General features: G+C 50.4%; 1 protein-coding gene across 1 annotated transcript; it reads right to left on the bottom strand.

Annotated features, from left to right (window-relative positions):
* Nucleotides 1-4,979: 4,979 nt before the first annotated feature.
* BCL6 (BCL6 transcription repressor) lies at nt 4,980-23,366 on the bottom strand. Its single transcript, XM_048314554.1, has 10 exons — nt 23,296-23,366; nt 14,614-14,652; nt 13,438-13,605; nt 12,139-12,360; nt 11,017-12,000; nt 10,222-10,403; nt 8,972-9,139; nt 7,779-7,909; nt 7,212-7,349; nt 4,980-6,307 (listed from the first exon to the last, which is right to left on the bottom strand). Exons 3-10 carry the CDS (start codon nt 13,596-13,598, stop codon nt 6,164-6,166), a joined length of 2,130 nt encoding a protein of 709 aa, XP_048170511.1. The 5' UTR covers nt 13,599-13,605; nt 14,614-14,652; nt 23,296-23,366; the 3' UTR covers nt 4,980-6,163.
* Nucleotides 23,367-24,516: the final 1,150 nt, after the last annotated feature.

The raw sequence follows: 24,516 nt of genomic DNA, 5'->3' as shown, positions 1-24,516 counted from the left end.
CTGAATTTTTTGCACTCATTCTCCAGCCAGATAAATCCATCATCCGCTCGGCTGTGGCAGAGGCAATTCTGTTCCTTTCTTTCTGCCGCAGCGCTGCAGGGCATGTGGCTTTGCAGACGATTGAATTGCATTGAATTCCTGTGACTGCTTCCTTACCCCCACGCTTCCAGCTTGCTCCGCAGACCCAGAGCAGTCCAGCAATGCGCGGCTCTGTGCGCACAGGCTGCGTGCTCGGCAGCGAAGCGTGCCCTCTGCTGTCACCGCAGCTGTCAGCCCGGTTCCTATTGCACCTTATCTCCCTCGCTATCACCTACTAAACACTCTCCACACTCTCAGCTCTGCTTTTACGAGCAGGACAGTTTTGCCATGGATCACTACCTTGCCAGCAGGGAAAACTGCTTTTCTTTATATTCTAGCATTCAGGCTGGTAGGGCTGACCGCTGATCTGGGAGCCAGGGTGTGACATTCCTTATTCTTTCTCTGGACATGCAGCTGGTGCTGGGGGGCAGCTAGGAAGCTGCTACAGCCCAACAGCTCTAGCAGCTTGCTGAAAACCTAATAGAGCAGGTTCCTGCCCCGGAAGATCCAGATGAGTGGAGAAAGAGTGGTCAGTCATGCCTGAGTGACAACAAAAACCAAGAGTTCAATAAGGGAGAGAGACTGGCTGAATGGTACCATGTATCCCTGGAATGGGCTACACAGAGAGCAGTGATATTGGGGTTGTACATGAACAACACCCATGAGAGGCTTCTGTTCTTATAATTAAACTTGGGCACAGAACCAAAAGAATTTGCCTCTCCATTAATTACAAGCGTCTGAGATTTCTGCTCCAGTATCAAAGAGGGAGGGCAGCCAGACTGCAGAGGTTCACAGAGGTGGGATTCTAGTACCTAATTTTTGAAATGTCTCTGTCTAAGAGCTGGAGTTGTGTTTAGGATTTCTGATGCTGTTGCCTGAGATTTATTCCCAGTCTCAGACACCTAGGATACTGCCATGGCGTCTGTAGGGCTGGTGGCAGCTGCCTTGAAGGGAAAGGGAAAATGAAAGGGAAAGGGAAGAGAAAGGGGAAGAAAAAGGGAGATACATGGGAAAGACAAGGGAAAGATCAGCACAAACACATGCAGAAGCACAGCTGAACAGGCTGAACTGAGAGTTATATACCATGTATAATATGAGAGTGAAATACCAGGGTGTTTACCTGTACTACTGCAGTGGCTGTCAGGAGTCAGGGATGGGGCTGTGTTTGAGGCTGTACAGAGAGATGCTGGCCTGTGCTATGAGGATTTACTAGCATAAGGCAAGAGATGATGGGTACAGGTGGATGAGCACACAAAATCAGGAAATAATACAGGACTCTGCTTTCTCTCTGTATATAAATCTCCCCGATAAACACCATCTCTATTCAGCCTGGAAAAGGCTCCGGGGAGACCTTATAGCACCTTCCAGTACCTAAACGGGATTATAGAAAGTTGGAGATGGACTTTTTTACAAGGGCATGCAGTGACAGACGAAGGGGAATGGCTTTAAACTGAAACAGGGACAATTTAGGTTAGATATAAGGAAGTAATTCTTTACTGTGAGGGTAGTGAGGAATAGGTAAACTTGAGAAGCTGCGGATGCTCCATCCCTGGAAAACCAGGCTGGATGAAACTTTGAGCAACCAGATCTTGTGGAAGATGTCCCTGTCCACGGCTGGAACTGGATGATCTTTAAAGTCCCTTCCAGCCCAAATTCCGTAATTCCAGGACTCCGTGCTCAAACTCCGTCTTCCACTGCCCTCTTGTGGAGACTCGGCAGAATGCAGCGGAGCGCCCCGGCCGGCCCCAGCCGCAGCCCCGGCCCCGGGGTCGTCCCTCCACGCTGCCTGAAGGAATAAAGCGTCCCTTCCCCGAGCCCTGCTCACTCCCCTGGACTCTGAATCCCCATTTCCATGCTGGGCCTTCCTGGCAACCAGCCATTTCATAGGTTTGGTGCTGACCTTCCCTCTGAATGCCAGCCTGTCTCTGAAGCTGCGTTTTCCAAGGGCAAACAACCCAGCAGTACCGACACGGGCAGGGCTGAGCAGTTCAGTGTTTGTGGGCATAAAGCAGGCATAGAACAGGTGTAGGGCAGCTCTGTGTGTGACGGCTCCCTTGCCTCTCCAAACACCATCCGTGCCAGATGCCTGCAGGCCTTTGACCGTGGATTGTTATCGCTGCAGCTGAACTGCCTGGAAAAGCCATGACATCACTGTTTAAAAAAAAAATAAAATCCGTCAGGAGGACAAAACCGTGCTCCGGAAAAATACAGTATTTATTTTGCCAGTGCAGCTGAGCAAGTCAATGGGAAATAGAGGTTGTGGCTACACAGCTGCTTGTCTGGGGCAAGTGGAACTGTCAGCTGTCCTCAGCCGCTTCCAGAAGTGACAACTGCAGTAACCAGAGAGGCGGTGAGCTCAAAGGCAAGCAGGTCCTGACAGGGAGGGGAGAAACCTAAATATGTGTGTCAAATGAGAGCAGTATGTGTGTCAAAACCCTGTCGTGAGGACAGCCAGGTTTACTAAACATTAAAAACCCACCAGGGAAAGGCAGAAAGGGAAAGCGAGGGAGCAAGGTGGGAAAGCAAGATTTTGCTGTTGTCAACACTTCAGGCAATGCTCTATTTGTGGTCCTTTTTCCATCATCCTCTGTCTAACATGAGTAAGTTGGTGAGGGCTCATGCTGGCCTTAGCCTGTGGGGTGAAAAATAGGCCCTTGCCCAGAAGGATGCTTGGGAAGACCTCACTCCATGAAATGCCTGCCCCACAGCAGGCAGGCGCTCTCTGCAGGCTGCCAGGCAGCTGTCCCGCCCAGCCAAATCAAACAGGAGCAGAGAGAGGCTGCCTCCAGCTCATTGCTCAGCCCTCACCTTTTTGTGGGGCTTCTTCTCATGCCAGCAGATCTGATCTGCTGGGAGGCAAGCCAGAGGAGCTGGGGGTTAGGAAATCATAGAATGGCTTGGGTTGGACGTGATGCTAAAGATCATCTTGTTACAACCCCCTGCCATGGGCAGGGACACCTTCCACTAGTTACAGATACTCAAGGCCTCATCCAGCCTGGCCTTGAACACTGCCATGCATTCGACATCCACAGCTTCTCTGGGCAACCTGTTCCACTGCCCCACCACCATTATGGCTAAGAATTTCTACCTAATAGCTAATCTAAATCTACCCTCCTTCAGCTTAAGGCCTTTCCCCCTTGTGCTATCACTACATGTCCTGGTGAAAAGTCCCTCTCCAGCTCTCTTGTGGGCTCCTTTTAGGTACTGTAAGATGCTCTAAGGTCTCCCTGGAACCTTCTCCAAGCGGAAAAGCCCCAATTCTCTCAGCCTGTCCTCATACAAGACATGTTCCAACTCTGTCACCAGCTTAGCGGCTCTCTTCTGGACTCATTCCATCAGGTCAATTGTCTTCCTTGCGCTAGCGGCTGCAGAGCTGGATACAGTACTACAGGTGGGGTCTCACAAGACCAGAGTAGGAGAAGTTAAAAAGTTTAATTTTTAGCCTGAAACAACATGTTTATTTAGAGGCAAACAGGAGAAGGCAACTGCTTTGTCTTTAGATGAGCACATACAGCAAGAGCTCAAAGATGTTATAAGGAAGAACAGCAGACTTAAAAGCCACAAACTCACAAAGATGAGAACCAGCCACTCCATCCAGGTCAAATCCAGAGGCTATGCCAAGCAAGGCAATTCCTCAGGAGAAACTTCTCTAAGAATAGCATTGCCGTTATTGGTCATCATGATCCCACTTATGCGGCCCAAAAGCATCTTCATAGCTTCTGGTCCTAAAAATGTTCCGCTAATGTCAGCAATAGTCGTCTCAGCCTGCTGTGACCATCAGAAGACTGAGTCAGAGCAGAGAGGATCCTGCAAAACAGCAAATTGGTTCTCCCTCTTCCTGCAATTTTCCTGCCGTGCAAGGCTGCTTTGGTTGTCTCACATCCACCTCTGTCCCATGGTGTGTTGAAAAACACATCCTCTTCATCTCCAGCTCCTCCTTAGTGCAGCCCCTCCTGACCCTGCAACCAGCCAGGCCCTCCCCTTCCTGCTGGTGCATCCAAGTCCCCCCACTGTGAATCATCTGGCAAGCCCTGAACCAAAATTATCCATGAGTTAACTAAATTCAAAATGAAACTCAGGCCCCACCCCAGGCCGTGCTGAGCTGTGCCTGGGCTCCACACCAGTGCTGGTTCCAGCCAGTCCTGCCTGTGTAAGGCAGAGAAAGTTTTTTTCCGTGCGGCTCGTTGAAGCGATCTCAGAGCAGCACAGAGCTGCTGGGCTGCCTGCACAGAGCTCAGGGCCTGGGCACTCCAGGCTTCTCCCAGCAAGCCACAGCCACCCAAAGACAGCACAGCAGCTCCTCTCCCTGCCAGGGCGAGCCCAGGGACTTCCTCAGGCTGGGCTGTCTCAGCTCTGGCCCAAAGCCCACGGACAGTGGCTGGAAGCAGAGATGCTCTCGGCCAGTGAGGTCCTGGATGGGGTTACAGACCCTGCTCCACTGAATCTTCTCACAAGGCAGGCAGAACAGCAGGCCTCCACCATCCCAGGCTCTGAAAAGAGGAGCAGCAGGCAGCCATCTCCCCTGAGCAATTCTGGCAAGTGCACTGGATTCCAGGAAATATAAATAACTACCCAGCCATCTGGAACTGTCCCTGGGCTGGTCAGCAAAGGTCTCTCCCAGGCTCTGCCCTGTTCCTGCTGGCTACTCAGTGCCAGTGCAGAGAGTATCAAGGGGGTGGCACACTTCCCCACCAGGATCCAGAGTCCTGCTCACACCTCCTGCCAGAGACCACCTTCATTCGATGCTGGAACAGGCCCCTGCCTCCAACACAAGGCCAGAGCCACACCAAGCCAAGAGCTCACACCAGATTGTGGGATGCTCAACCCCTTCCCCGGGCACCAGCACAGCTCCCAGGTGCTCAAGGAGAAGGACAGGCAAGAACAGACCTCTCACTCCATCATATGTCACTTTTCTTCATTTTATTCTTTTATTTGTACAGCTATATTTTACAGAACGCATTAATGCAGTTTAGACACAGCCCAAACCCTGTCTCCCGAGATTGTTTATAACACAAGCATGTAAAATAAGACAAAAAAAAAAAAATCCAAAACAAAAAAAAATAAAACATTCCCCCACTAAAGAGTTCCACCAAAACTCCTTTTGCAACATCAGGCTGTACCTTGAAGAAACTGAGCTCAATATAGTCCATACACTGAAAACTTCCATTGAAAAGAAAGGCACCGTGCGAAACCACATTTTACATATATACAGACTGAGAACTAGAACAAAAAAATTACACTTTATTATTATTTTAAATTCCTTCTGCAGCTTTGTTGGTTTAATACACACTTTTTTGTAAATTGTAAACCTTCACTTGCAAAAAAATACAAATACACTGATGCATTTAGACAAAATATTTTCTTACTTGTACAGATGCAATACTTTAAAATATCTCCTTAAGTGCTCTATCATAATAAAGATTCTCAGAGTGGCTTCTGCCTGCAGAGTCCAACTGAGCCTTTAATGCATTTTATATATTTTTAATATAGCTTTTTTAAAGGTCTATATATATTTATTTTATATATATATTTATATATTTATATCTATATATATTTACAACTCTGCCATAGATTCCTTCACCTTTGGTTAAAAAAGTTAAAGCCCTCTCTTTAATAGCATACTTTCTCTTTAAAAGAACACACATTTTGCATACAAAAGAAAAAAATCTGTTCCCATAAATCAACATTACATTCCTCATCTTTAAACGGCAAAGGCTGTGAAGGTTAGACTCCAGAGTTTATCAACACTCCACTGCACAGACATTTAAAATGACTATTTTTAATTTTTTTATGTTTTATTTACAGTAAGATCTGAATAATTTTATTTTTTCTTTTTGTTTCACATAACTGGGAAAAATAAAACCCGTGTATTTGTAAATTTTTTTAAAATTTCTAATGTTTTTCCACCTATCTGTACTATGGGTTTAGAGGCACTCCATCATGTGATGAATATTTTTTCTTTCTCTCTCTTCTTTTTTTTTTTTTTTTTTTTTTCCTCTTTTAAAGTGTTGCAAGTATCCTTTGGACAGCTTCTCCCCCCCCCCATGCCCCCCAAGACGACCTCCTCCTGGGAAATCCTCTGCCTTCAGCAGGCCTTGGGGAGCTCCGGAGGCACCTCGCTGGCCGAGATGCGGTACTGCACCTTGGTGTTGGTGATGGCCCCGTGCTTCTGCCGCAGGTGGAGCCGCAGCTGGCTTTTGTGGCGGAAATGCAGGTTGCACTTCTCACACTGTGGGGCGACAGGCAAAGGCAGAAGGTGTGAAACGCCACGGCAGGGGACACGTCCTTCCCCGCGGGCCACCAAATACCTGCTCTCCACCAGAGACCCACGGACACTGCACCCACTAAACAGGTGGACGAGGGAAAAAGTGGGAAAGCACTGGGAGGAGCAGCACGTGGGGGCCCACCAGCCCAGGCTTTCAGCAGCAGATGTTGGTTTATGGGATGCACAAAGGGCAAAGTCCCTCAGGAGATGACTCTGGGTCTGACAGACATAACACCAAGCTCCATATCTAGGCGATCAAACCAGCTACAGGGCTATTTCTAGAGCTGCTTTTGACCTCTGCCAAGCTGGATGGCTCCAGGACGTTTAGATGTCAATCCCTGCTTGGATTCTCTCTCTAGTAGATGGTGAAAGCCAGGAAAGCCCCAGCAAAGAGCTGGGAGCCCCCAGGGCTGCAAGCAAGGCAGGACAGGCTGCTTGCTGGGTGCAATTACCACCATCAGAGGGGAGCTCAGGCCAGGCTGTCTGCTCCTTTCCCCCATCTCTGCACACCACAGGCAGCTGTAATTTAAGCCATAGCTATTTGAAGAAGTGTGACCTTCTTCCAAATGGGATGGAAGAAAAGAGCAACTAAGATGCACCCAGCTTGGGCTGCATGTCAGTGTTCCCAACACAGCCACGCCTGAAAAAATACCACATCAGCATCAGCTAATGCCCAGGAGGGAAATGGGGCACGAGAAGCAGGGATGTGACCTTGGTGCAGGGCCTCATGAGGCTGGCAAAGGGCATTAGGATGCTGCAACCAGCCCATGTGAATGCCCTCACATCTTCCCAGCCCCCCAGGCTTGGCAGCATCCTCCCCCAGCCCAAGCTGAGATTCCCCACCAGCAAAAAAAGCAGGGCCACTCACATGATACGGTTTCTCTCCTGTGTGGATTCGGAGGTGACTTTTGAGGGTCTGCAGGTGCCGGAAGCGTGTGCCACAGATCTCACAGGGGTACGGCTTCTCTCCGGTGTGAATGAGCACGTGAGCACGGAGATGGGCCACCTGCAGAGAGCAGCTCTGGGTCAGGACAGCCCCAGGGAAGAAGGCATCCCACTGGGAGCAAGGGTATCCCTGTGGGAATGGGTATCTGCCCAGACATCTTTTTTGGTCTATTGGGTTCCAGCTGGGAGTCAGGGCCATGTGTCTGAGGTCTGGTATCTCCAGTCCTTAAGACCAAACGGAGCAGAATAGCTACAACCAGCAGTCAGGCTTCCTTACTAAGCCAAACTGCCCCCCTCAAACCTTAAGGTCCATATCTACCCCATGGCACCATGGGAAGAGCTGCTCAAGGTAGCAAGCTGGGCCATCATCAGCCTCCTCCCTGCCATGAGGGATCACCAGTCTTGGTGGTGAAGATCTGCCAGTCTTGGGCAGAAGCTCTGCCTACACCCCACCTCCCCAGGGACTGCAGGTCCCAGAGGCTACACGTACCTGGACAAATCTGGCCCCGCAAGTCTCACACTTGTAGGGTTTCTCTCCAGAGTGGATGCGTGTGTGGGTTTTCAGGTTAGCTGGTCGGTTGAACTGTGCCCCGCAGATGTTGCAGCGGTACGGCTTTTCTCCTGCAGAGCCCAAAGAAAGGGTGAGGGATTAGCTACAGGTGTGTTCAGCAACCAGGATCCGTGGTGCCCCCCAGAGCTAAGTCCCTTCAGGTGCCAAGCCCCATGGCATGAAGCACTAGCCCTGACTCCTGTCCCTTTTGGAGATGGCTGTGGACAAGCAGCATTGGTCAGGGTGTCTAGAGAGCAGGGTGAGCCCAGCAGGTAGCTTTTCTCTTTTGGATTAGGAGCTGAGGCCTTCAGGACAAGACAGGAAGTCAGGCAGGTCTGCCACCAAGGATTAACAGCATCGTTCCTCCTTATCCTACATCTCCCTACAGCTGTTAGTAATCACCCTTGAACCCTGCCCTGGCACTTGTGTTGTCTCAGTCCCCTGCACAGCCCTCCTGGAGCTCAGCTGCGACTGCGGGAATTTGGGTCTAATTCAGTGCAGCAGCACTGAGTTGTCAGCCCAGACTTTCCTTCCCCAGCTTGTGGACTGGCTTTCGACATGTTAAGCATTAAAAGCATGAAATAAAATAAGCCCTAGGTTTGTCAGCAAATGACTAAACCCTTAATATCCTCTTCCTTTCTCAGCTTTCATTGTGCTGATTCACAGAGTCCATCCATTCACAGATTTTCCCATCAGCAGAGTTTATGCCAAGCAAGGTGTGACCTGGATTTCTAGGATGTAAAAATAAATCTCAGACTTCTCCCTAAATGTTCTGATTATTTTTAAATTTTTTTTTGCTTAAGTCTACCACAAAGTTACCTGGAGGCTGCACATTTGCTCCCAGCTATGCATTTTGCAAGACACCTTTAAAAATAGTGGTGCTCAGTGCTTCACAGCAAAGGAGGTTGTGTTCCACCCCTGCTGCAAGGGCAGGTATCTCCCCCACTCCCAGGCTTGGTGCTCTGTCCAAGGGCTCTCTGGCTGTGCCAAGTAAAGCACCTTGCTCTTCCCACCAGGGACAGCTTGTGACACAGAATAGAGGATGCTGCACCCGGCACAAACCCAGCCATAAACACCCACATGCTCACCAACCCACAGCCTCCCCAAAGCTGTCCCCACGGCCAACACTGTACCTGTGTGGACGGTTTTGTGGCTGGCGAGGTTCCCCTTGTAGCGAAAGGAGGCCTGGCAGCGGTCGCACTTGTAGGGCTTGTCACTGTGGACTTGCAGAGAGTGTCTCTTGAGAGAGGCCTCCTCGGAGAACCGGCAGTCACACTCGTTGCAGAAGAAGGCTCCGTTCTCTGGGAGGGCAGAGAGGAGAGCAATCAGATGGGCAGTGCATGGGCCACCTTCTTTACAGGCTATGGGATGGATTTGGGATGGAGAAGAGGGGCAGCCAGAGCAAGCGTTGCAACAAGCAGCCAAGTGCAGATGTTCATGTTCAGTCGTGCTTGCACCGTGCTGTTACCTCCTGACCTTGCGCACACAGCAACAACATGCGTTTGAGAGAGCAAAGTCACCACGAGCCCTCGTTTAGAGCTCTCTCTTTCCTTTAGTGACACACAGGCTGCTTCCAAGAAGCCAGCATTTCACCTGGACATCTTTCAGAGAGGTCCATGAAAGCACTCAAATTATCAGGCATCCTCTGAAGGATGCTCAGCTCTGGAGCAACTCCTGCACCTTTAGAGGTCTTTAACCTTTACGTGTACAGAAGTCTGCCTTGAGCGTGGGAAGACAATCACCACCCAAATCACAAGGCAGGTTCCCCCACTAGGAAGGTGCCCAACTCTTAAATGTTGTGTTGAGTGTTACCACAGTGAGGTTCCCTCCTTGGATCCCTGCCCACACTACAGGTGGCAATGCTGCATTCCCCCTCCCTGAGCTACAGGCAGATGAGTGCACAGATACCTGTCTTTGGGCTTGTGGGGTTTTGCAACAAGATTGCAAGCCCCATTATCTGTATTTCCCCAGATGTGCATACTGGGCTCCCCGATAATAAAGATATCATGACGGATGCGTGAGACATGCCAGCTTGCCCAATCCCCATTACGGTCATTACATCTGTCAGGCTTGCTCTCCTGTGGTTCTGGTGGGGTGGGGTGCACTTGTTTCCTGTCCTTACCTGCCAGGTTTGCAGCAGGTGACTAACACCCTGCACAAGGTATCTGGATGGTGCTGGGGAAAGGGAGGAAGGAAGCAATTCCCATGTACATGTGTCCCTCATATGCTTGCACACAGCTGGGCAGACACTTAAGAGAGGGCTGTAAAGCACTGTGGGGTCCACCAGCATCAGGGACAGGTCTGACTGTGTGTTTGATCACAGGGCACTCAGTGATGGTTTCAACTGCTGGTTGAAAAAGATGACCACGGATACGAAACTCACCGCAGCTGGAGTCAGAGTATTCAGACTGGGTTTCCCCCATCTCTTCTCCAAAGTTTGAGCTGGGGGTATGAAGGCACATCTCAGTATGTTGTGGGGACTGGCAGCCACAGGAGCTGCACTTCGATGAATGCATGTACAGTGGGGACTGCCCTTCGCTGCTCCGAGGGGACCCATCCCGGGACCTGTGGAAGGACAGCAACGTACAGAGCCGTGAGAAGGCTCTTGCTGTGCTCCATACCAGACCCTTGTTTGCACCCCTCCCAACACAAGGGACAGACGTGTTTTTTGGGGACATCTTTGTGGTGAGATGCACAGCATAGCCTTGATCAGCAACAGGTCCCTAAGCCTCAAACCTTCAGGTGCCCATCACCAAATGACCTCAAATGTCTTTAGAAACATCCAGGTCCAGAGGATAGCATACTGTTCCCTGACACTTTGGCCACTCCAATGCTTACAGCCAACACTAAAGCTTGAGGCATAGGGAGTCTGGTGGAAACACAGGCTAAGCAAATCCAGGCTCCAGAAATCATCCAGAGCTGCCAAAGTTACCCAGGGATTCACAACCCAGTGTTCCCAGTTCCTTTGCCAGTCCAGGCTGGCACCACTACAGTGGGGATGGTGGGCACTCAGACAATGTCACAAGCAGCCCTTCACCAAATGCAGGGGCTTCCATCTGCTCGTGACTGGACTTCCCAGCTCAATGCCACAGATATTTCACACTTGCAAACCCTCACCAACAAGGCAGGAAGTCCTATTTCTCAGGGGGAAGGGATATGGGGGTGGAAGTCTTCTCACCTGTTAACAATATTGTTGAGTCTGCTTGCTTGTGGGATAGTAGAGTCTTCACCATTCACGCTTATCTTGGTGGGGGATTGCACATTGAGATGCTCTGGCTCCATGGACTGCTGGCAAGTAGACATGGGCACGTAGGTGCGAGGAGAGAGGGTTCCCATCTCGTTCTGGTCAGCGCTGTCTTGCTTGGTGTTCTGGTTGAGAGAGTTGAGGACAATGAACTTGTACTTCTTCCAGTTGCAGGCTTTGGGGTCTGTGGGGCTCTTGGTGAAGAGGGAGCTGGAGTTCTGACCGATACGGGCATTCTTGCTGCTGCTGGACTCGGTTGGCGAGTTGGGCTGACAGTCTGACTTCTGTGGGCTCTGGGGGCTGATGAGTCCCTTGCGGTCCAGGGGTGTGTTGGTGGGCTCAAAGTGTTGGCTGATCTCGTCCTCTGAAGAGGTCCGCTCCTCCTCTTTGGCCACTTTGTCGCAAGGGAAGTAGGGATTGTTCCGGATTGAAGGGATGACAGGTTTGGGCCCAGAGGCCATGCTGTAGTGCATGTCACTCCTGGCTTCCTCAGCAGCACCTTCTTTCGGAGCATAGATGGTGGCGTGGCACATGTTGGCAGAGATGTCAGTAATGGTTCTCATGTACTCAGTGGGGATTGTCCTGGAGCTGTCACACGGCAGGATCCTCTCCTTGGGGAAGGCACCTGCCCTTGAGAGTTCAGAAAGAGGCATCCTCATCTCCCGCAACTCATCATCCACCAGGAAGCTATTTAGAGGGAGAGGGCTGTATCCGTGGTAGGAAATGGGGGATCCAGACAAACTGTTGATCAAGCCAGGTGCAAAGGCCCTCCCATTGCAGAGGGACCCGTTTTGAAGAGGCATGCCGCTCTCCGAGACATCCCTGCTCCGATAAGCCATCACTTCTGGGTGGCCTAGCATCCGTCCAGCCAAAAACTCTTCCCTTGGGGTCTTCACAGCAGACACCATCTCTGCTTCACTGGAATTCGGGAAAACAGGAGAGAGACAAAGTAATTTTCAGCCCGGAAAGATGCATTTGCAGATACTTTGTCAGTTCTTCCCCTGCCCACCCAAACACACAGTCCCAGGCTCTTCAAAGTTCACCAAGGGCACTCACCTAGACTTGACAAACCTTCGGCAGGTGTCAACCACGTGCTCCATCTGCAGGTAGAGTGCTGTGGCCATCACAGCCATGATATTGTTCTCCCTCAAGTTCAGGCAGGAGGTATACATGAAGTCCAAGAGGATGCAAAACCCCTCAGGGTTAATTTCAGGGTCCAGGTTGATGACATTCAAGTTGCACTTGAGCTGGTCAGTGAAGATGCTGTAGAAGAGGCCACTGCAGTGGGGAGACAGTAGAGAGGACAAGTGTTATGACAATTCAAAGAGAAAAAGGAGAATTTGTATGAAATCCCTGAGTACAGAGGGGTTTGAGAATGGGAAGGGAGGAGGAGGAGGCAATTACAGAATTCCCTGAGCTTCCCCCTTATTATCAAGCTTGGTTTCTCAGCTTAGTAAGCGTCTTTTGCACTGCACTTTTCCCAACTGGAACAGCCTGCTTTTAGATCTCACCTGCTCAACAACTCCCCACTGCCTCCATTTAGTAATTCCCCAGCTTTTTTGGTTTTTTTCCATTGTTGTTCTTACTACCATCCCCTTCCTACTATGACTCATTTCTTTCAGAAGCCTCTTGAGGCATACACACACAGCACACACAGTCTTAAACCAGAAAAATAAAAAAAAAGGAGAAATGTTGCCAAAACATTTTTCAGATATTTTAATAGTCAAAGCTTGACTTTTTGAAATCTTCATACCATGTCAGCAAGAGAACCTGGAAGGCATTTGCTGTAATTCAGTTGGGCAATAGTGGGATATTAATTAGCATTTACTAGGAAGGAACTCCAGCAATCTTAGGAGCTGGAAAGGGATTTTGGACCCCATCAGGCTTAAAAAAAAATAAAAAAAAAGAATTAAGTAAGGTGGGTGCAGCCAGCAGTCTGGAAGCCAGGGAGGAATAGCTCTAAAAATAGCGGTGGCAGGGGACACCTCGGTCACAGAGGACTCGCTCACCCCAGTGAGCATCCAGCCCTTCCTCTTCTATCCTGTCCCTGTGGCACATTTGTGCTTTGCCTTCAGGGATGTGCCTGACATCTGCTGCGCTCCCGTTGGTCTCCATGGGCTGTGTGTGGGCAGATGTGGGCACACAAGGAGAGAGGTGAGGGCAGCACACTGGAGGGAAGTGGTCTCAGCTCTAATCCCGTTACAGGTACAAACTTCTTGGCAGCCCCTTTCAGTTCTGCTTCTCTGCCTCTGTTTCTCCATGAATCCCACAAGCCCTCTCAGGACTGCAACAGTGTGTCTGGAGGCCAAAGCCTGAGCGAGCAAGAAGGAAGGCAGGGAAGGACCCTGCTCTCACCTGCAGGCCATCAGGACTGTTTTGTGGGCTCTAAACTGCTCCCGGTTCACGATGATGACAACATCAGTTAGGATATCCCGGCTTCTAAGGCGGTTGAGATTGAGGAGGACGTCGCTCGCGTGGCGGGTGAACTGGATGCAGCTGTCTGCCGGCGAGGCCATCTTGAGTCTGCGTGAGACACAAGCATCAGAGGAAGATGAGAAAGGAGAACAGCCAGGCAAGTACTCTAAATCCAGGGAAGAGACAGCTGCTTCTCTACGACATGCTCAGATGGCCATCTGCTCCTGGTAGGGGCAGCACCAGCTCCTTGGTCCCAAGGCAAACAGCTCTGCACCACACCAAGCTCTTGCCAGGCTGCCTAGTGAGGTCCCTGAGCCGATAGTGAGACCTGGCATGTCTCATCCCACCCAGCAAGCTGGTGGGGGAAGGCAATCAGACCTTCCTGAGGATTAGCTAACCATCATCTCTTTCTCCCTGCCTCACCCATGGCAGCCCCACCCCAGCCCACTCAGGTTCATCTCCACAAGCCTTCCAACATAGCTCCTAGCCTTCCAACCTCCCTCAGGAGCCATCCTCCTCACCTGTGTGATGTCTGGCTGTAAACCCAGCCACAGGAATCAAAACAAGCCTTAAGGTCCCAACTGAAGTCGAATTATTTCAACATCTAGAATATCCAGCCCACAGTAGAACACCAGCCCTCACCCAGGAAACTACCTTCCTACTCCCAAGTGGTGGCCACTCTGGAGAAGACCTGTCCACAGTTTCCCAATTAACTGGTGAGGAGTAGAACTCATCCAACCTGCTGGGCTGCTACCCACACCATGGCCCAGTCCCTCCCCGTGAGCAAGGTTCACATTAGTCGAGGAATATGAAGCCTTCCCCCAACACAACACCTGCTGACCCATCTCAGAGATGTCCTCCCAATCAGCACCGAGGATGGCCCACATCTCCCTGAGGTTTGGGCTGGAATATGCATCTTTCGTGTCAAATTCTTCCACAATCAATCCCCTCCCCTATTCCTGACTCCTCCCTCCCCAGTGGCACATGAACATACAGCAGTTTCTACAGAGCAGCTGCTCTCCCAAAAACAAATTCCAGCTGGGTCTAATGAAACAGTTCATTAAGGAAAGGGGGAGGGAGGTTAGGAGGGAAAGCAAAAAATTTAAATTTACATACCCAATGCCTCAATTCACAGTCCAAAAGTTTCTTTCAAACCTACAAATAAAGCACAAGAAAACAAACACCACATTAGCTGGTAATTATGAATTGGCCCTGGCAGGTCACAAGGCTGCTGTTTCGCTCAAGTATCAGTTGGATAAAAGCTAGAGATAACAAACCTTCTACTCTCCAGTGAGGTTAACATTTGTTTCTTCTGGTACAGTACATTCTTATCACAACCACAGGCTTTGAGAATGCAATCATAGCTTCTTCCACACCCTCTAGCCCAAACCATGGGCGTATGCCAAGGAGATTTTCATTTCCATGACTCAGGAACTTAAAGGCAGGTGGGGAAGGGAAGTCAAGCAAGAATTTTCTCACCACTTCTTTCGGAGATAACTCTTCCCCTGCCAAGACTGAATTCCTGTCCGGTGCCACATTCAAGACCCATGCCGTACTCCCAGCACCTTGTTAACAGGTATGACATACACACAAACATCTGCCACTCTGCTCAGAAACCCACATGCTCCAGCCACTGGTAAAAACGCCCTGGGATGGGATTGCTGAACAGATTTGGGAGGATATAGGCATCAAGTACCAAAGTGACTTGGCCAGGACTGCAAAGGAAGCAGTGGTGGAAACAATGAGGACGCAGAACAAATGCCCCTTCCCCTTGCTGCTGCCAAAGCCTTCCCTTAAACCACAAGCTGTGTCTCCAGGCACTGGCTTCACCAGCAATGTAGCTGGGGCAGAACAGCAAGGAAACACAGGAGTTAATTGCCTTCCAGAACTCATACTAATCCTCCAAAATTTACTTAAAACCAATCCAAATTTACTTGGCACCAATGCAGGAAGAAGGTCCTCAGGCAGTTGCCCCAGCAGCTAGAAGCACAATTAATAAGTGAGCCAACAAACCCCAAGACCTTCATCACACTATTTTGAGGACCAATCCCCAGACTATTAAGACTGCCAGGTGCTTGCAGAAAGCCCAGTCATCCCTGTGAGGACAAGTGCTGCCTTCCCTCTCCCTTGCAGGAGATGTGCAGGTCTGGAGCCCAAGCTCCCCTCCCATCCCCAGAGCCACTGGGATGAAGAGATGAGATTTAAGGCAAGGTATCATGCGCAAAACCCAGAGGGTGTCTTACAGCTTTATTCCAGCCATCAAACACAAATCTTCAGAGCCGCTCTGAGCCTGGCCAGCTTAAAACTTTATGCACATACAAAAAGTGACTCATTTCCCAAATACTGCAGACTCTGACCTTTCTGTACATGCTCACTGCCAGCCACTCACTGCCGTCAATTGCAAGCCAAGGGACTCACAGCGCTCTGCAAGGAGCCCAGCACACATCCCTGTGTCCACATGAGCAGATGTGTGCATTTGGGGCAGCTGGCTGGCACCCCAACCTCACCCACAGTGGCAGACATACCCTGCCAAGCTCTGGGGAGTCACCTCAGTGTCACAGAGGAGATGAGGTGACCCACTTGTAAACCAACAAAGTTACAAACAGCAAGATGAACGCTGCACCCGTGAGCATCATGCGAGAAGCTGCTATGGTCACCAAATTCCCTTATCCACAGCGAGGGCACAGCACTGCCCGGGGGGATACCCAGCTTCTCTCCCAGAGCTGGACCCCAGCACAGCCCCCTCCCCACCCTTCCAAATAATCCCTCCCAGCACAGCACTGCGTCAACACCCACAGCCCCAAGAACTGGGCAGGTGCATCCCAAGCAGCTCCCGGCTGCAGGATGTGGGCATGCAAAGGGAAAGGGACTTTCCTTCCCCTCGCTGTGCTGAGTCGGGTTAACCCTGTCCCTTCCAGTCCCCACACAGCACCAGCTTTGGACCCCAGCAGAGGAGGATACTCAGACCAGAGAGAACAGAATGGCAACAAGGACCAGAGACCAGTGATGGAGGGTCAGAAAAAAACCACTGCAGCCAAGCATGGTCTTTGCCATCCAACCCCCCTCAAATCCCATGAGGCTCCTCCAGGCTCAGTTGGGGCCAGAGCATCATCCCACACCCCCCATCCAGTTTTCCTGCCCAGTACCTTGCAGGTGTGGGCTCTCCAGCAGTGCTCGAGGTTGTGTGCCCGGGCTTGCTATGCCCATAGAGGAAGATCTGGAATAGGCGCAGGGCCCATTTTGGGGGTGGCCACACGGACTGTCACTGCTGTTGCCTTCCAGGAAGGCAATGGGTCTGCCCCAGCGGTTCAGGGAACAGCCCTTCCCTGCCGGCACCTCCCCGAGAAAACCCATTCCTGGAAAGGAGCCCAGTGCTGGCTCTGCCTTCCCTGCAGCTCAGAGAGCATGGGGAAGGTGCACCTTCATGTGGGGCAACCTCTTTCAGCTCAACCCCATGCGAAGGGGAGACCCTCTCTGCTCACTTACCCTAGGGCAGAGGGGACAACCAGGGACTTCCTGGTTCCATTTTTCTGCCATGCCTCTCCATTCATCTACTCTCCCAGTTAGAGGAAATCCCTTTTCATCCATCCGCCTCCCACTCTGTGCACAGCGAGGAACTCCTTGCTCCCCTATTCTTTTTTGCATGGGGAATACCCTGTGGTCTTAGCCCTTCTCCCACCCCCAAGTGCATAGCCAGGGAGGAGAGCACCAAAGACTTCCCCCTCCCTGGGCCCCAATCTCCTACCCCTCCAGAGCCTGCAGCGCCGACTCACTCACATCACCTTAGAGGAGTGGCTGGGTGAAATCTTCCTTCCCCACAGCCTCATCCCACACAGTGCTCCGAAACTGCCCGCCCAGGGGAAGCTCCATCCTGCCCTCCTCCTCCCCCAGTCCCTGCACCCTGCAGGGTCCCAGCCCCATGGGAACATCCCCACTGCCTGCCATGGCGTGCTGCCAGCTGCCTCTCCACCCTGCCAAGGAATGCCTGGTTTCTCCAGAACAGGCATCAAGGGGACAACCAAGAAAATGAGGTGGGGTGTGGGTGGCTCCCCCAGCATAGCCATGGGTACTACATGCCACAGTGAAGAAGATGCTTTTAGCTGGGGGTGTGTGAGTGCCCAGCTCAGCTTTCTGCTACCATGCAATCCAGGGGCACGAAGTGTCCTTTAGCTGTCACAGCAGAGTTTTATTAGTTTAGTAGCTTCTGGTGAGTGTCTAGGCCAAAACGTGGCTGGGTTAATAATAACCCATGAAGAGACTGAGAGAAGTCCACAGCGTCAGCACAGATCAAAAGCAGCATCACTAGTGCAAGCCCTGTCGTATTTTCCACCGTACCCTTCCGTGCGCGGATTGCACTTGCTCTATCGAGCGGTCTCAATCTGATCCAATTTCCTGCCAGCAAACAAATGTTTCTAGGAAATGCAATACATTATCTGGACGGGTTTATTATCAGCATTTGGAACCAGGAAAACTGCATATTTTCTCGAGCGCCGCAGGGAACTTTATAGTTCATACTTCAAAAGAGGTTTTAAAGGATTGCCCTTGAAAGCTGGCCCAGCTCAAGTCTCCACATTGTTTTGGTCTTTGCAGAAGAAAACGCAGAGGAGGGAGGGGGTAAGCACGTTAAAACTGGCTCCAGTGTTTTCCTACTAAAAAGGACTCCCCTGCCCTCTACGGAGCCAAGCTCTGGCTGTGAGGCAGCAGCAGTGCATGCCCTTGGGAAGCAAGGAGTCGAGCCTTCCTCAGCATTTCAAACGACCCCAAGCAATTTGGCACATTAATTTTTCAAGGGAAGGCAGGAACCATGTCCTGGCTCAAATCTAGGGAGCTACTCCAGAGAACAGAAGACGGACTCTGTGCCCTGCCAACGCTGAACCCTGCACTGAGATGCCGACCCGGCAACAGGGTGCAGCCGGAGCTGGGTGTCCCCAGCAGCTGAGCTGGGTCCCTGGCCCCCCTGGGCTCCCAGGAGGTGTCTGATCATCCCTACCCCACACTGGGACAGAAAATTACCAGCTGGCACCTGACCCTCCCTGTCTCTGTACTCCTGGGGCTGAGGGTGGCTCAACTCCTTCTGGCAGTAAGGAACTGCTCTGGCATCCCGCCTGGATGGGATGAGACACCCCCTTGCCCCTGTATTTAACCAAACAGATTTAAGGAGATGCTTTTCAGAGGGTACCTAGTCCTACAGGACACTTTCTTCAGGACCCATTCAGAAGCCCCTGTCCTGCAGGGTGCTTGTTCCAGGCTCCCTCCTCTACAAGAAGGGGTCCAACATTCCCCATGGGTACCCGGCACACAGCCTAAAAGCAGCAACTGACCAGGAGAAAGAGGGGAAGGAAAACAATATAGACCAATAATTTCCTACCCCTCTCCCAAATGCCCCTAGTTCTCTCTCTGGTTTAGATGGGAAGCTCCACTGAGATTACTGGTTTTAAAGTAGTCCTGAAGACTACATGCTTGCTCCAATTTGGGGGTGTGTGTCTTTTGGCTGCCATCATCCTGCAGTGATGAGAACACATAAGATAAAGCTCGGATTTAAAAAAAAAAAAAAAAAAGAAAAAAAAAGAAAAAAAAAAGAAAAGAAAAAAGGAGGACTACATTTGCAGTCTAAATTTGCAGTCTCAAGGAGCTTACTGGTCAGATGCTGACTTTTGGATACTGATCTAACCAAACTGCAAACTGTGAACTCCTGAGGTTTGCCAATGCCTGCTGTAAACATGGAAACCAAGTGTCACTTTTTGCCAAACAGAAGAATGGTTTAAAAATAGATCTAGAGAAGAATACAGGCATTCGGCATACAAGGCTCCTGTTTATAGACTCCTATACTACTATAAAATGGAGAAAGAGGTTGTGAGCACACAAGCAACTTTCCACCAAATTTAGATTTTACCAACTTCTCAGAAACCTGAAAACAACATTTCAGGCTCCAGCTGAACCAGTAAAAGCTCTTTGAAAGAAGTTCTCAGCCCAGGTATTACAGCACATGGACTAAAACAGGCATGAAACAATTCTTAAGCCTTAACACCATAAACATATGAAGATATATAAGTTGCACACTAAGAAATGCACCTCCTGGTTAGAGCTTTGTTTTATTCATCTGTAGACTTCGTAAAAAGATTTTCTTTTACATGGAGAATCCAAATAAAATGAGAGGACAGTCCTACCACACGGCACTGGCACACAAAGTTTTACCACCTGTATTTGTATGGGGTTTTGAGAATAACATTACTGTTTACTAAGAAAAAAAAAAAAAGTGCTCCAAACCCAAACACTACTCCTACAAATTCATATTGGGTTGCTGCAGCTGGAGGCTGAAAGCTTTCCCCGATCCAAAAAAAAAAAAAAAAAAGAAAAAAAAAAAAAAAGAAAAAAAAAAGAAAAAAAAAAAAGAGCATAGCTTTACAATACATCCTAAATTAGGCAAAAATTCAAGGGCAGATTAACACCACAACTCGGAAAGATTTTCACATGTGATTTCATGACCAGACCCAGAGAGAACTCCATATGGAAATGTCAGTGACTTTAATAAGCACTCGGTTGTTTCCAATTAGGCTCCTTAAATAAGTTCAGTGGCATCCAGAGTTTCCTCTGCCACCTTCCTCCAAGCTGGCAAGCATTTTTTTTTCTTTTTTTAACGAGCAGTTAATAAACATGTTCCCACTCTCCCGAGGCTCCCGGCCCCGCCAGCCCCACGCGGAGCGGCGAGAGGTGACACTAGATGGCACCAGTTCGCTTTGCTGCAGGAACATTTTTCCCCTTGGAAAATAAAACACCCCAACCAAACCTGGAAAACATATAATTTTGTCGATGTAATTCTGTTTCTCTTAAAACGCATCTGAGCAACATTATTTTTATGAGCTTTTCCAGCCTTGTTTTGAAAAACTTAATGTTTCTGCTAGGTTTATTTTTGTACCATCTGACAGCCGGCTGAATCCTCCCTGCACTGCAAACAGGGATATCTAAAAAGTGTCACAAAGACTTTTGACAGATTTTTTTTGCTGTTGTTGTTTTGTTTCTGGGGTGGGATTTGTAAGAATCACTTCTCATTCCAACTTCTTCCTTCGCAATAATAACTAACCAGTTAACCTCCACTTCCTCTCCCAATATTGACTCAAGACAGTCAGAACTGAGGGAGATTGGAAATTGGAATTGAAATGCATCTCAACAGATCTTTGATCTGTTTTGCCAATCAAATTTGAACAAGAGATGAACTCTTCTTACTGGAACAATGTAAGAATCCATTCTTCTGGAAAATTTCTGGACACCTTTTGAATATTTTAATGGCTTGGTGATATGTTTCATGGGGCAAAATGTTTACCATCTATAATGCGAGTTTTTAAACCTGCAATCCCACCCCTAGTAGAAAATAACAGAATCTCTGGTTCTGCCTCCCTATGCATATATAAAGAGAGGATTCCCCTAAAATATTTTTAGAGCAATTTTTGAACTGTAACCCCCTCAAGGACTGGAGGAAGGAGCCTGCATTTGCTCCTAAAGTTCTTATCCTTTAAATCCTTCAAACAGTATGGCAAATAATAATTTTTAAAGCATGTAAAAGCTCGGAGAGAAATCAGTAAGATTCCCAGATCAAATAAGGGCCTGATCCCAAACCTGGCCCTGCTGACACTTCTACTGGCACAAGTAGGAATTTGGCTCCAGAGAGAGATGTTGGACCAACATAGCAGCTTCTCACTGAGCCTCATCCGCCTGTCCCCAGTCTCCCCTCGCCCTGATCCTGTGCCTACTGAAGCCAGTGGAAAAAACTAACCAGGGACGGGTTTGTTTTCGTCGATTTTGACTCATGATTTTAAGCCCAGATTTGCCTCTTCCCTGGAAATGCAACAGGGGGGTCGAAGGCAGCTTTTTAGGCACATCTGAGAGGCTGCCGCGGATTTTTCTAAACAAACGCCTTGCTTTCTGTTTCCCTCCTTCCCAAGAGGCGATTTCATAACATTTCATACTGTGACTTTGCAAACTACAGGCGGGGGGGACGGCGGGGAGGTGGGGGGGGGGGGGGGGCGGGTGGCCGGGAGAGGTCGCTGCCGTCCGACCACGAAAGTTTTCATAACAAAGTTGGGCTTTTTCGGTTTTGTTTTGCCTTTTATTTTTAAAGGGGGGGGATGGGGAACGTAAAAAAAAAAAAATAAAAAGAAAAAAAAAGAAAAAGAGCACACAAGAACACGCACCTAAAAAAAAAAAAAAATTTAAAACCCCCAACAAACCAAAACAAATAGCGCTCTCTCTTCCCCGCCCGCTCTCGGCGGTTTCGGGGGCGCAGCGGCGCGGGGGTTGCGCGGCTCCCCGCGGCCGTTCGCTCCAGGAATGGCGTGTGGCCGGGGGCCAGCCCCGCGGCTGCCGGCGGCAGATTTACGAGCGCCTGTCCCCGCGCCAAGTCCGCCGCGGTAGTAAACACAGGGGAAGGGCTGCGCTGGGGGCAGCGGGGGGCTCCGCACGCATCGCGCCCCGGACTCCGTCCCTCGCATGGCTGCGCTCCGCTTCCCCCGCCCGCCGCCTTCCTCCGGGCGAGGGACCCTCGCTCCTCCCCGCGGGTGGTGGTGGCGGTGTTGTTGTTATTATTATTTTCAGCGTGATATTCGGAGGCGCTTCATACACTTTTGCCCCTTCCCGAGTTTTGCATCGCGGCTGGGTACGCGGTCGGCAGCCGCCCCGCACGCACCGTCGAGGCGAGCGCGGTCCCCGCCGCCCCGGGCCGGCGCTCCGCGGTGCTCTGGGGCCGGCAGGCGGCGGCGGCCGAGCCTCCCCGCGGGCTCCCCCCTTCCCCGGGCAGGGAAATGCCGCAAGTCTTCTCCATCACCACCCGCTCTTAGCCCGGGGCTTGACAGATCACGGCGCAGCCCCGCCACAGGTTGCAAAACGCACCAGCCCTTCCGTGGTTTCACCGGGAACGGAATAACAATAATACTGCTTTAATAACAGAAATAGAGAGAACGGGGGGCTAATGCGGAAAGGCCGGTGCTCAGTACCGCCGAGCCCCCGCGCTGCCGCCAGCCCCGCTCCGCGGCGGCTTCGTGCGGCCGCGAAACGACGACAGCGACACAACACCACACACCAAGAAAAAAAAAAAAAAAAAAAAAAAAAAAAAAAAAAAAAGAAAAAAAAAAAGGCAAAGAAAAATAACACACCCCGAGAGAAGGATCCAGCCATTGAGAACGGACCCCGAGTCACGCCACAAGCCCGGCGGCCGCCGGCGCTCGCCGCCGTCCTGCGCCCGCGGAGCGGCTGCAGGTGCAGAGAGGAGCCGCCGCCGTCCCCCCCGTCCCCACCCGGCCGTCACGCGTGCGGGAAAGCCAATAATCCCAGATAACCGATAATCCCCCGGAGAGGACGGCGAGGGGAGACACCCCCACCCACCCCGCTCCCCTCCCCTCATACACGCTCCCAGCGTTAAAGACATGCAGGCACCCCTATTTCCCTAATTTTTTCACGCTTGACAGTGGGCAAGGCAAGAGGGGGGATGTGTATGTGAATTAAATAAATAAATAAAGCACGGGAAAAAATGAAATTGAGATGATAATAATAATAGTAATTAAAAAAAAATAAAGGGCACCTGCAGCAGGAAAGGAGGGGAAAGGAAAGAGGAGGGAGAGGAAAAAAAAAATGGGTAGAAATATATAGAGGGGGCTCCGCGCCAAGCGTCGGAGCGGGGCAGGGAGGGAAAGAGGAGGGAAAAAAAATGGAGAGGGAAAAAAAAAAAAAAAAAAAAAAAAAAAAAAAAAAAAGCGAGCGAGAGAATTAAAGGGTAAAATCGGCCGCGGCAATAGAAGCAGCAATCACCTGGTCTCCGGGCTTTCCTAGAAACTCCTTGCATCACCACTTCTAAGAACCCCAGTTCTAAGAATCAACAGAGCCCAATTCTCGGAATTTGAGCTGCGGACTCTACCATCGCTCTCGGCATGGGGAGGGCCACGGACCTCCCCCCTTCGCGCCTTCCCCGCCGCCGCGGCCCTCCCGGGGCGCGATCCCCCCCGGGAAGGCCGCCAACGGGGCCGGAGCGGGGGGGCGCGTATTCCGGGGGGGTCTCGGCTGCGGCGGGGGTCCCACCGGGTCGCCCCCCGTTCGTCCCTCTCCGCGTTCCCCCCCTTCGCCAGTGGTCGCGCCCGGCCGGCGGGTCACGTGGCGGCGGGTGCTGTCGGTGACGTGGGGGCGCGCGGGCGCGGAGCAGCGCGCGCGGCGCGGACCGAGCAGCGACAGCGGCGCGGACCGAGCAGCGACGGCGGCGGCGGCGGCGGCGGCGGCGGCGGGAGAGGAAAACGGGGGGTCCCGGGCACGACTCCGGGCGGTGCAAACACACATCCCACCCCCCCTACCACCACCATACTCCGCTTCTTTTTTTTTTTTTTTTTTTTTCCTCCCAACCCTCTCTGAAAAAGAGCGAAGAGATCTTGGAAAAAAAAAAAAGAGCTTTTTTTTTTTTAATATATATATATTTTTTTTAAATTATTTTCTATTTTAATATATTTTTTATTTATTTATTTTGGGGCGGGGGGTCACTTTCGCGTTTCTAAAACACCCTCTCCCCATTAAAAAAACCCCAAGCCAACCAAACAACCGAGCGAGCAAAGCCAGGAGCCAGCTGCATTGTTCTGGATTTTTACTTTTTTTCTTTAATTATTTTTTTCCCTCATTCAGCTCTTGTTTTTTTTTTAAATAATTTTTTGCAAACAGCCACACTCGGCTCAGGGCCTCCAATGGGATTTACTCTTGGGGAAAGAAGCTTTTTCCTTAAAGACAGTTCCCCATGAGCCCCCATATTAGTTTTTGGTTTTACTTTTAATTTCTTTTTTTTTTCTTTTTTATTTCCTCGCCAGGATTCTCCAGACCAAAAAAAAAAAACAAAAAAACCAAACCCAACCAAAAAGATGATGATTTTGATGATTTTCTCTCTCTCTCTTTTTTTTTTTTTTTTTTTTTTTTTTTTTCCCATCCGTGTTCTCTTTTCCTTTCCAGGACTCTCAAGTGGTGGGTTAATTCTGTGTAGCTGTTTTGTTATTGTTG

Source organism: Corvus hawaiiensis, chromosome 10 (assembly GCF_020740725.1).
Source record: "Corvus hawaiiensis isolate bCorHaw1 chromosome 10, bCorHaw1.pri.cur, whole genome shotgun sequence".
NCBI classification, from domain to species: domain Eukaryota; kingdom Metazoa; phylum Chordata; class Aves; order Passeriformes; family Corvidae; genus Corvus; species Corvus hawaiiensis.
Note: the sequence above shows the minus strand (reverse complement) of the source record. Positions and strands in the feature narration are given on the sequence as shown.

Coding starts and splice junctions, on each gene's coding strand:
- BCL6 (XM_048314554.1), bottom strand. CDS start 13,598: ATGGCCTCGCCGGCAGACAGCTGCATCCAGTTCACCCGCCACGCGAGC. Junction 12,001..12,138: donor CGAAGGTTTGTCAAGTCTAG/GTGAGTGCCCTT, acceptor CCCGAATTCCAG/TGAAGCAGAGATGGTGTCTG. Junction 10,404..11,016: donor CTCAACAATATTGTTAACAG/GTGAGAAGACTT, acceptor GTCCTTCCACAG/GTCCCGGGATGGGTCCCCTC.